Here is a 13,088-nt window from a genome sequence, read left to right on the forward strand (position 1 = left end):
ACACACATGCACACGCACACATGCACACATCGACACGCGCACACGCGATGGTGTTAGATTAGAAGTAGTGGAGGAGGAGGTTCTTGGAGCAAAAAGAGGAAGCTTGTCTTGTTCAGTGTCCCTCAGTTAGTCAGTCAGTCAGTCTGTCGTTCCTGGAGGCTTGATCATCACCCCAACTTCAGTGGAGGAAGGTAATTACTGTAACAGTACTTTTACTGCACCTATACAGTAAGTACATTATTTATGTGTTTACCTTCCTTTTTGTACTGTACATTTCAGAGACAAATATTGTACTTTGCAGATTTGGATTCTTATTACAAAACATGCATGGTTCCAATTAAGCCATACTTTATACTTTTAGCTAAAGCCATCTACAAGCTCTGCTCTTTTCAGAACATTCTGGCACATTTTGAAATGTTTTGAAGAAAAAAAAGAAAGAAAAGAAATGTGTGAAATGGCACATCCTGCACATTTTGATGCCAACACCTTTGTTCTTTTACTCAACCACCCGCTTCTGATGTTATCATGTCATAAACTTTTGAAAACAGGATATGTAACAGTTGTTGTATTTGCTACTACTTTTTTCCCTTTTTACTTTACTACTCCACTACATCTAAGAGTCAAATATTATACTTTTACTCCACTACAATTATTTGAAAATTTTAGTTTCTTCTTGTAGATTGATTGATTATTGTTACAAAACATACAGTAACCTCTTCTGCTCTATACATTTCAAACATTCAAAAAATTGCAGATCTACAAGCTCTTTGTTGGTTGGCAGGGACTTTACCACATTGCTGCCACCCTAGCACGATGCTTTTACTTAAGTAAAAAAAAAAAAGAAAGTGAGAACTTTTCCAACCACTGTGTGTGTGTGTGTGTGTGTGTGTGTGTGTGTGTGTGTGTGTGTGTGTGTGTGTGTGCGTGCGTGCGTGCGTGTGTGCGTGTCCATGCCCATGCAGAGTGAGCAGCAGTGCCATCACCATGCCATCCTACACAGTGACGGTGGCTACAGGCAGCCAGTGGTTCGCGGGCACCGATGACTACATCTACATAACCCTGGTGGGCACGGAGGGATGCAGCGACAGGACACTACTGGACAAGCCTCTGTACAACGACTTCGAGAGGGGCGCCGTAAGTTTGCAACGTGCGTGCGTGTGTGTTAGGATCATGGGACCATGCTCGTTGTTATCGTTTATCGTGATAAGAAACACAATTGTCGTATCGTGGAGATTTTAATTTAGCGTGAAATTATCCTCCCCCATGCACTGGGATCAATTCACCTCTATTTGACGAGCGCCATATCCATTACCATTTAAACCCTCTATAATTGGTAAAAGGTACTTTCACTCTACCAAATCTCTTTGCCAAAAGATAGCCGATCTACAAGCGCACAACAACGCGTTGTGAGCTTGTAGATCTGCATTTTTTTGGCAAATGTTACGCCCAAGGATAGAGTATGTTGAGGATATTCTGATTATCGCCATAATATTGTAAATCGCAATTTCTTTGGTCACTAATAATCGTGACACGAAATTTTCATAATATCCGATAGTGTGTGTGTGTGTGTGTGTGTGTGTGTGTGTGTGCTGCCCACACAGTGCCCGCAAAGTGTACAAAACACTGATGTTGGCCTACAAAGCAACCAAAGGTATGGCACCCCCATATATCTTCAAAGGCTGATCCAACCCTACAACCCCTCCCGCTGACTCAGATCAGCTAAACACAGGGAAGCTGACAGAACCTTCACTAAAACATGTGGGTCAACGCTCCACTTGTCACAGACTCTTAGTACTAAGTACTACGGGCTAAGGCAGTGTTTCTCAACCTTTTTTCTGCATGGGCACACTTTTCATGTCCCAAGAATCCATGGGCACACCAACATAATACGGGGGTGTTAATATCATCACTGTCGGGAAGAAACCTCGTATCTCCAAGTTTCAAATTTGTACGTTTCTTCGCAAAGTAAAGCCCTAGCCTGCTTCATCATACAAGGCTGTCGCACAACAGTAGCGAAAACAGCAGATCTACAAGCACACAATGCCTTGCGGTGCGAGGCGTTGTGTGCTTGTAGATCGGCTGTTTTCACTAGTTTAAATCATTTTTAAAATGATAAATACAATACTGGCTTTCAAGGGGCACACTTGGCCCTTCTCAGGGGCACACCAAAGTTCCCCAGGCACAGTGGTTGAGAAACACTGGGCTAAGGTGCTTGAAGAGGAGAGTCTTCAGATTACGGCAGAAGATTGGGAGTGAGTCTGCAGTTCTAATTGCAATGGAGAGCTCAGAGTTCAAGCCACAGTTTGGGGGCCTGGACTGGACTCCCTCCTGGCCCCTGAAGTATACTTGAAGACCGTTACGTCTACAATAATACCCAGAGTTACTGAGAGACTGAGTTTAACGATTTTAACCACAGAGGAGAAGTTAAGAGAGGAAGGGCAGGCACAAATACAGACGATTAATACCCAGAGTTACTGAGAGACTGAGTTTAACGATTTTAACCACAGAGGAGAAGTTAAGAGAGGAAGGGCAGGCACAAATACAGACGAGAGATGCAGAGATTGTTTCAGAGTTTCTATCATGGTTTATAGCCGGGGACCCACTAGCCCAAAAGCTCAAGGAATAGGGTAGGACCTGTGATTTTCTGCCATACTTTTTATTTCTGTTTTATCTATTAGTTTGGTCATTAAGGTCCACAGAATGAGAGGCCTGCTCTGCTGGAAACATCGCGAAAAAAAAAAGTTGTATATTCACTGTCCCATTGACTCCACTAGAAATATTTAAAAATAAAAAAGATCTGCTTTAAGTAGCATGTGAGGGGTCAAACTAGGGGTTCTTCATGATTCTGAATCCATTGCAAGCGTTTGTTGTAGAAATGACAGTACAGTATACATAATGTGAATATGGTTTCCATAATATACGGCACCCCCAAACTGTGGCTTGAACTCGGAGCTCTCCATTGCAATTAGAACTGCAGACTCACTCCCAATCTTCTGCCGTAGACTCTCCTCTTCAGACTCCACGCACCTTAGCCCATAGTACTTAGTTTCAGCCTGACAGCAATGATATGTTTTACATGCAGTATCTTATTTTTTTTCTTCACTTGAGCAGAACCGACGCTAACCTCAAGGAAACACTGACGAAACAACCCTGCTTGTGTAAGAGTCCCTAACGTTGGTTAAATGCTACTATAGATTTACTACAGGGTGGAAACTGAGAGACTACACAAATTCACTATAACAGTACAGATACATACATCGCATTTACAACACTTTAACAGTGTTACATAGGTACATTGCAACTGCAACTAATACACTGTAACAGTAGAGATACACTGTAATATGGTGCAGTACGAGGCTTCCGTAGGATTTTTGCTAGGATAGGATAGGAATAGGAATAGTACGATGGACAATTAAAGGAGTTCCCGGTAAACAATGTCGGCTGTTCCATTATCATTACCTACAAAACTTTGACAGAGCTGGCTTTCTTTCCTATTGAGAAGGCTGTGTAGAGTTGGTGTAGAGCGAACACGGCCACATTGAGTAGATGCCAATTCTGTCATTCTCTTGGCCCTAACCTTTATTGATGGGAACTGAGAAAGCTAACCAGGACCAGCAAGTTTAAAATGAATCCCTAACTGAAAATGTTATCCGAGTTTCAAGTAGTATGTGCAGCAACAGCATTAAAATGAATCCAGGTTTTTTCTGTGAAAACTAAAAAAAGGTTTAAAAGGATAGTGTAAAACTAAACCTGATTAGTGAAAACTAGGTTTAAAGCTTTGTGCAAATAGATTCATAGATAAGAGCGTGGTTGGAACCAGGTTAAAGTTTATAATCCTTGTTGGTTAAAGCTGGCCTCAGTCTTTTAAGTGATGTGCAGAATGGTAGTACAGCACACTGATGCATCAACACATGCACATCCTTGCTGTCGGGGGAGAAACCTCTTAACTCCATATTTTCATAAAACTCTTTTTGTAAATCCACGCCCTACTTGATCACACTGCGGTGTAACACAAAAGCACCAAAACTAGCAGATGTACTCATCTCTAAAGAGGGGCGCTGGAAAACCCTTTTCTTTGACGATGGGTTCCCAGATTGCACAACTACAAGCTCGAAACTCTGCTATCTTGATGCTTTGGAATTTGAATCCTGAAACGTAACGGTTACGGACATTTGATATTTCCAACCGACAATATTAACACAAATGGTTCACACACATACACGCACGCACGCAAGCACACACACACACACACACACACACACACACACACACACACACACACACACACACACACACACACACACACACACACACACACACACACACACACACAATCTCGTTTTTGTGACATACTGAGGACATTACATAGACTTCCATTCATTTCCTGTGGCCTTACCCTAACCTCTATCCCTAAACCTAACCCTAACCCTAAACCTAACCCCTAACCCAAACCCTAAACTTTGTGAGGACCGGCAAATGTCCTCACTTTGTCAATCTTTTCCAATTCTACTATGCTTGTGAGGACCTCGATCTGGTCCTCAGTATGTCACAAAAACGAGTACACACACACACACACACACACACACACACACACACACACACACACACACACACACACACACACACACACACACACACACACACACACACACACACACAAAATGGTACAGTACACATCAGCACTGAAGTTCCTCTGTGATGTATGATGTGTGAATGTGGATTTGACACATAAAAACCACATTAACGCTGTTAGTGTTCACTATTTAATATAGTATATTATATTGTTGCTTTTTTGGGGCAGAACCCTCTTTATTTTAGCTTTCCGTGCCTCTTCCAAAGAAGAGGAAGGAAGAGCAGATCTGAAAGGTTGAAAGGTTACATATAGTATAGTGCTGCTTTATGCATTGCTATCGGCAATTAAATCCTTAACCATAGTTAAATCCTTCACCTTAACTTGGTTGTTAGTTTGCAATCTTGGATTTGCTGTGTAAATAAGCAGCAATAACCTTAACTCTCTTCAGCCCAATCATCATCGTTAACGATGTTTCAGACCAACATTCCTTTATTATCCTCTGTCATACGATGGTGTCACTTGCTAAAAAAGTTCTTTTTGAATTCTGCTCAATTTTTACCTTTAGCCCATTCAAACCGGGAAAGCATCTGTATCGTTTTAGATATCTTTGGCTATTCAAAAATAGCAGATCTACAAGCTCATGAGCTTGTAGATCTGCTACTTTTGCAAAATTAGTGAATATAAATATTTTCAAAGCAAACATTTTTAACTCATATCTTTGCTTCCGGTGGGGCCCCTGGAACAATATAATTAGAGATGGGGGGTCGGAAACCAAATATATAATTTGGGGGTCCTTGCCATGAAAAAGTTTGAGCTCCACTGACCCTTTGTCTCATCATGGAAGATACAATTTGTGTGCAAGGCATTTATTTGCACTTCTAAAACATGCATAGTGAGCAACATGTAGTATTTAGTAGTATGTAGTATTTAGACTTGCAGTGGATGACATCACATCTTCATCTCAGCCTCTCTTCCAAAGAAGAGGAAGGAAGAGCAGATCTGAAACAAAGTCAAAAGGTTGTCATGTCTTCTTCGGCCTTTCACGGCAGTCGGAACGCCGCATTTATGATTTGAAAAAGTCGACCTGCGTTAATGATTTACGCTGCGTTAATGATTTACAGTTTAGGCATTTAGCAGACGCTTTTAATCCAAAGCGACTTACAATAAGGGAGTGTACGTTATTTACCCACTAGGGGGTGCTGGTTGACAGGTGATATCTTTTTTTTTTTTTTTCATGGTCCCCCCACAACCTTAAAATATTGTTTTGTGGTCCCCCCTGTGTGACTTGAGAAAAATGCATGACCCCCCTTCCCAATAAACATATACATATATATATATATATATATATATATATATATATATATATATATTAAGCTATCGTGCTAGTATTTTTAATTTATCAGACATCTGATAAAAAATACCGGACATAATAATTTGAATGCATGGATGACAAGCAGGTGCAAAAAACGAATGTAAAGGAGTAGTAGGCTGTACAACAAACATACTACAGCTTCATCTTGCATAAGGAAATTATTATTATTAATTATATTGGACTAATCGCACAGGCTGTGTTTGCACGCATACTGCATGTTTTCACAACAAGGTGTTTCTGTTGCATCATGTTTCAGGCCAACAACACATGTACAGAATAATGAGAAATAGTCTGAAAGTCGGGTCTGCGCAAATGTTTCATAAATTGATAGATTTATTTGGCCAGCAATTAATCAAATATATAGGCTACTCACTGGTATGGTCGAGTGGTCACGATGCTGCATACATCTCTGTTATGCAACTTTGAGAAGGTTGAAAGGGCTTTGGTGGTGATCTTGTACAGTTTCCATAACATCTCCCCATAAAGAACTTCAATCAAGTGTATAATGTTTGTTTTATATGGGTTGTTGTTAGTTGTCCTGCGTGCCTTCCATTGTGAGCTTGTAGATCTGCTATTTTTAAAATATCATTAAAGAACAGGACATTCTGCATAATGAGTACTTTTACTTTTGGGACTTTCATTTGACAATACTTAGGTACTTTTACTCAAGTACATTTTTTATTCTAGACTTGTAGTGGGGTTACAAAAACACTCCAAACTAAAGAAAGATTGAGTAACTGATCTATTTTCCATGATATTCATCAAGCAACCAAGTCAACAAAGTGTGCATGAGTCTTTTCTCTCTCCTTCTGACTCCAATTCCCACTTCGCAGCAGAGAGAGAGAGAGAGAGAGAGAGAGAGAGAGAGAGAGAGAGAGAGAGAGAGAGAGAGAGAGAGAGACACTACACCTTTCTTTCTAATGCTATATTCCTCTCTTGGTAACAAATATGGTGGTTGTTAGCCTATGTATCCAGTCCAGCTGCTACGAGAAACTCCTGTGTGTGCGCTGCACACTGTGCAGCGAACTTCGACAACACAGAGACGCACTGAGAGCAGCCGGAGGGGGAGGGGCCGAGGGATGTATTAGAACAACTGGAATGTACCAAGTCCATCAACTATGTAGGGGACAATGTATAGTTGAAACTGGGTATACTAACTTGATGATGTTATTTAGATAAAGAACAAACTAAGCATTTTTAATTACACAATTCGACAAATTAAAGTTGCATGGCCCCCCTAAAGCCAAAATGAAAAAAATCATGATCCCCCCAAGATCTAAAAAAAATATTTGATGATCCCCCCCCGTTATGGACCATACCAACCGCGCGTTAAAATCGCACACTCCCTAAGCAGATAAAAACATCACAATAATAAACAAGATAATATGTCAGTACATTAACAGCAATATAACAATGTAAATGGATATCTATCTAGAGAAAACACAATATAATCAAAGTTCTAAAAAAACAAAAAAAAACAAAAAAAAAAACATTTTGATTTGAGGCATTATGTTCAAAACCTGCAAACTTTAGATGTCCGTCTTAGCAATCAGGATGGAATATGAGAAAGCAAAGATATCCGTATTGATCACATGACTAATAGAGATAATGGTTGCTGATTTGTGTGAAATTCTGATCAAACCTGAAGGACTAATATAAAAAAATATGTTACATAAGTCTGCCTCCTGGTGGCGCTATAAAAGGCAGATGTGAAAAATGCAGGGCAAAGGTTTTTCCCTGGCCTTTAGGGAGTGCACATACAGCGTTTTACACTGATCGGTGGAGTTATAGGTAAAAACACGAATCGGCCTGTTATAGCGCCACCATGAGGCTGATTGGGAAAGAAATCTAGTGGCATTTCTTCCTCTGCCTAGTGGGAATTTTGCACTCGGTGTTCATGATTTGAGGCATTTTGTTCAAAAGGTAGCACTCGTGCAAACTTTGGAAGCCAATCTTAGCTTATCAGGATGGAATATGAAAAATCTGAAAGACCCGTTTCGTTTAATGACTATAGAGATACTGTGTACCGATTTCCGTGATTTTTGGACACAAAAATCCGCCTCCTGGAGAGGCCCATGTGAAGAATTGGGGTCAGAGGTACTGCTCTGGCACCCAGGGAGTGTGCGTGCACAGTTTCAATGCCATTGATTGAAGATTGATTGAAGACTTTATTAGAAGTTTGCATAGAAAAAGGTACAGGTTCATGACGGTACAGTTCACTGGTACAAGGTCAACTAAAAGGAGATCCTCGAAAAGCACTTGGCTTATTTACACAGGAAACCATTGAAGTATCTCATATAACATTGAATGACAGACGGATAGAACACAGTACTATGCAGTAGATACAGTATAGTCAGGAGAAAATAAAATAAAAAAGCGGCTAAAAAAACAGTGCAAAAAATATATATACAGTAGGTAAATACAAAGAAGGACAGGGTAAGGCTGGGCTAGGTTGTTATTGCCAGTTGAGAACGGCTGCCGCCTGTAAGTGTTTTTTCAGGGCGATTTTAAAGGATGCTAGGTAACCACACTCCTTTAAGGCCTTCGGTAAGGTGTTCCATTTTGGTGGCCATCGTGCCAACGGTGCCGGATATTAGCTGTCCACAGACGGAAGGACGGACACGGACGGACGGACGGACGGACGGACGGACGTACGAACAGACAGACAGACAGGGTGCAAAACATAAAACATGTCTCCCTATGCCTCTCCCCCAGACAATTATGCCCAAAGAGACTCAGTAAATCAGAAATGCACGATCTATTCGTCTTCGTCTTCGTCATCTTGAATGTCCTCCCTAATAGTGTTAGACAGTCTACACATTATACTCCACCATAGCATTTGCAGTGAGAATTGCAAGGCAGGTTATTATTGCTTGAGCAGCTGTACCGTCCACATTTGATGAGCTCAAGCAGCCTACTGCCTTTGGAGGAGGGAGGGCAAGACCCCTGACTGGAACATACTGTACCCTCCACTCTTTGAATTCCATCCATTTTCTTCAACTAGCCCTTACCCGTTCAAAGATATGAGCTCCAAAATGATGTGCAGTGTGTGGGTTATGGGATGTGCACTGCATACAGTATATGAGGGATGGAAAGTAACTTTAACTGGTGCTTGCATGATAATATGTAGGAGCATCAATGTAAGAAATACCCGTTTCGTTTAATGGCTACCCCCCCCATCCCCCCCACCCACCCGCCTGCGCACACACCCGCCTGCCTGCACACACACACACACACACACACACACACACACACACACACACACACACACACACACACACACACACACACACACACACACACACACACAGAGAGAGAGAGCTGGTTAAACATGTTGCCTCATGCTAGATGCAGAATAGATGTGCCTCAAGCTAGATGCAGAATAGATAGTAGATACAACATAAAAATGCTAATATACAGCATACGATTTGTGAAAGTGACAAACGGGCTTCACAGTTATGTCAGGTGTGTTCATATGCTAATGGTGATGCGATTTCAGATCAATTGCTCCAGCCACTGAGGAGAAACGCTGTTACAGACAGACACTCACTCACTCACTCACTCACTCACTCACTCAGACATTCGCAAAATTATAGTATAGATTGGTGGAAGCTCAGGGCAATTTGTCAGGTATGATTTATACTGCATTGTGACGTAGTTGCATGGAGGATATGTGGTAGCAGTGCAGCACGACTTGGAGATAGCATCTCACCCTCCAGCAAGTTATTTGACGGAAATAGTTCATCTGTGCGATGGAAAATAGATGGCTTAAACGGAACTCGTTGTCCCGCATTCTTGCCGATGTACCATGGATCAATACCCTGTGAACCAAAGTAGAACTCTACCTTACTGTGGGAATGAGAGACTATGCACGATACACTCATTACACTGTAACAGTATTAGATGCACTGTAACCAGGGTGAGGAAACCCCTAACTGCACGCGTAGCCACATAGAGTAATGAGATGTCGGACTTATGGCAGTCCCTGGGGAAAATATCATCAAACTGTATTAAATAAGCACATTCCACTGTCCTCTGGAATGTGCAGTTCAAGTCTGAACAGCATTAGACAACACACAATAACAGATTATTTTGAACCACATTCCCAGGTGGTTTGAAATGTGATAGAAATCCGATTTTCTGCACAGCGGCGCAGTTGGTATCGCTGTTGCCTCACAGCTAAAAGGTCCTGGGTTTGATTCCCGCTGTGGGCACTGGGGGCGTGTTCTCTCCTCCGCATCATCAGCACACACACCTTAGGTGGAGTTCAAAAGGGCCTTTCTGTGTGAGTTTGCATGTTCCCCTAGGGTAGGTATACCCTGACAAAAAACATGCAGTAATCCTGGTCTCTATAATGCCTCCCCCTGGCCAGCCTGATGGAGGGGAAAGCAACTGGTTGGAATAGCGTGTTCCTTCCACACGCTACTTCCAACCGGGGAAACTCCCCTCTGTCAGGTGATAAGAAGCGGCCTGCTCACTCCTCATGCACTGAAGGAAGCATGAGCTCAGTTCGGGGCCCTACCCATGTTGGCAGAGGGAGAGCAGCGCCCAGGATTACAGCTTAGGCAATTGGCACCGGGTGAAAAATGGGTTACAAAATCGTGGGATAAAAAAATATCTTATTTTCTAAGCATTGAGACTCTCTGACACCGAAAGCGCCATTCCCACTGGGCACGATAGCTATATAGACAACTATAGTTCACCATTGTATTTATTATTACGTTTTTAATAGTTGGTTTGAACACTGCCATCCACTTGAGTTAGAAATATTTGTATTGCTATTGTCAGGGGCTGTCGCCATGCCACCAAATGGACCCTTGAATGTCCATTTGATTCCATTTGTACACACAGTGTTATGGGGGTCCTCGCAAATTAAACATTTCAGAACCACTGGTGCTAGTGGACTCCAAATGTGCCATACTGTCATAGTAAATGCAGTGTCATACATATTCCGAAGAAAACCTGGAGACTTGACGTTCAGTAATTGGGTCTTGAAAATGAAAATACTAATACAATTCTAATGGTTTGTAAAAAAGAAAATCAAGAATTTGCCACAGACAAGACCTAGTCTTGCCACGGACACGTTTGTCCGTGTACGGACATAGTCAGACTCAGTCAGCCAGCCAGTCAGTCAGTCAGTCAGTCAGTCAGTCAGTCAGTCAGTCAGTCAACCAGCCAGTCAGACAAACACGTACACCAACTGTAACAAACAAAGTAAATGTAACTCTGTGTATTTCTTCTGTTTGGCCATATTGCACTGCAGGTGGACTCGTACGAGGTGAGCGTCGGGGAGGACCTGGGCGACGTGGAGATGGTGAGGGTGGAGAAGAAGAAGTACTGGGTGCAGGACGACTGGTACTGCAGGTACATCACGGTGAAGACCCCGCAGGGAGACTACCTGGAGTTCCCCTGCTTCCGCTGGCTGGTGGGCGACAAGGAGGTGCAGCTCCGCGACGGGCGAGGTGCGTCGTTCATTCATTCATTCATTCATTCATTCATTCATTCATTCATTCAAACCAGGGATGCACTGATATGGAAATTCTTGGCCGATACCGGTACCTAAAATATCAATTTAGAAACGATACCGATCGATACCGAGGTATGTACTGTAGGTGTCCGTGTGTGTTTAAGCCCGTAGCCCAATCAGGGACCAGCGTTTCTGGCAACATCGTCGTTAACAGCCAATGAGGGACCAGCATTCCTGGTGATGCCAGTGGTGATATCACTGGCATCACCAGTGGTGAGCGCACGTCATGGCTCGCTCTGCTGGTGCACAAGTTGGCCATACATGGCCTATGTGTGCACAAGACGCAAGTTGGCACCTCGACAGAGTGCAGTTCTTGTTGTTTATATATTTATTCCCCCCTTTTGTGCCAGGAAAACAAATACTTCTTCATTATAAGAAATAACTGTTCAGAATCCACAGCTTGGTAGGCTGCATATAACCATTAACCAACACACCAACATAGCCAGCGCAAAATGTATCGACAACAGATACATATCGGCTATTGCTGTCGGTTACTTTATTTGCCGATACCGATATTGACCAAAAACTGCAAATATCGGCCGATATCAATATTTGGCTGATACGATGGTGCATCCCTAATTCAAACCTTTATTTGTTTTCAGTGACTCAGTGAAATAGCAGAATAGTTCCAACAGCCACAGTCCTTGATCACTGTATCACTGTTGCACTGCTGCTATGTCATGGGGAGAGACAGCCGCTGGCCGCCGCGTCCGTCCATGGACGCGGCCGCGAAAAAAACGGCCGTGGACGCGAGGCCGCGTCCACGGACGCAAACGGCCGGCCGGCCCGTTTTTTTCGCGGCCGCGTCCATGGACGTGGACGCGGCGGCCAACGGCTCTTGCTGGTCATGGGATGCATTTTATATAGTTTTAATGTGTTTTGTATTTTATGTATGTTTTATTGTTGTATACTGACTGACTGCCTGTGTGCCAAAGACAAATTTCAATTTTATTCAAAATATGATGGACAATAAAGTTTTCTTTTCTTATCTTATCTACAAGCTCCCTAGTACATCACTTTGTGATCCACCGTGAGCTTGTACGTACTCTATTTTATAAAATGTTCTGAAAAAGAGAAAAAATATTTGGTGCATTTTCAGTGGTCTTGAATTTTAACACAAATCTTCTGGGGATCCGTGGAACAAAATATTTTCAGAAAGGGGGGGGGGGGGGGGGGGGGGTCCGTGGCCAAAACTCATATATCAATTTGGGGTTCTGTTAGCCTCGTGTAGCCAGGCTTACTAATCTGCGAAGAGAAAAGCCTGGTGACAATATGAGGCAGGGGCACTTCTAGGAGGTGGGGCAGAATTTGTCTTTTTTTCACAGTGCGGTGTCCCTGCAAACGTATTCCCCGCTGGAAAAAATCTGTTCTACTTCTCCCGCTCCGTTGGTTGCACGCGCAATAAACAATATACAAACAAAAACTTTGATTCAGGCGATGTTACACCTATTAAGTGCGAGTTAAGAGCTACAATCTATTTTTGTTTTTTCGCTGGGGAAGGTAAACAGACCCGCACCGCATGGCATGACGTAACTTCCGTTAAACACAGCACTTCCGCTAGAAATCTTGGAACCAAGCGGAAGTCATATTGTGCCCAGGGTGGGGGTCCGTGTCAT

General features: G+C 42.6%; 1 protein-coding gene across 1 annotated transcript in view; it reads left to right on the forward strand.

Moving 5' to 3' along the window:
* Positions 1-984: 984 nt before the first annotated feature.
* The window catches only part of LOC308297443 (polyunsaturated fatty acid 5-lipoxygenase-like), a gene marked incomplete at both ends in the record, with an annotated part of 32,780 nt that continues 20,676 nt past the window's right edge, over positions 985-13,088 (forward strand). The window contains 2 exons of the mRNA XM_080740849.1: positions 985-1,134; positions 11,209-11,407. Of these exons, the coding sequence (XP_080596975.1) occupies positions 985-1,134; positions 11,209-11,407 (349 nt within the window). The remainder of the gene's footprint in view (positions 1,135-11,208; positions 11,408-13,088) is intronic.

The sequence above is a fragment of the Nannobrachium achirus genome (assembly GCF_963921795.1).
Source record: "Nannobrachium achirus genome assembly, chromosome: 13".
Lineage (NCBI taxonomy): Eukaryota > Metazoa > Chordata > Actinopteri > Myctophiformes > Myctophidae > Nannobrachium > Nannobrachium achirus.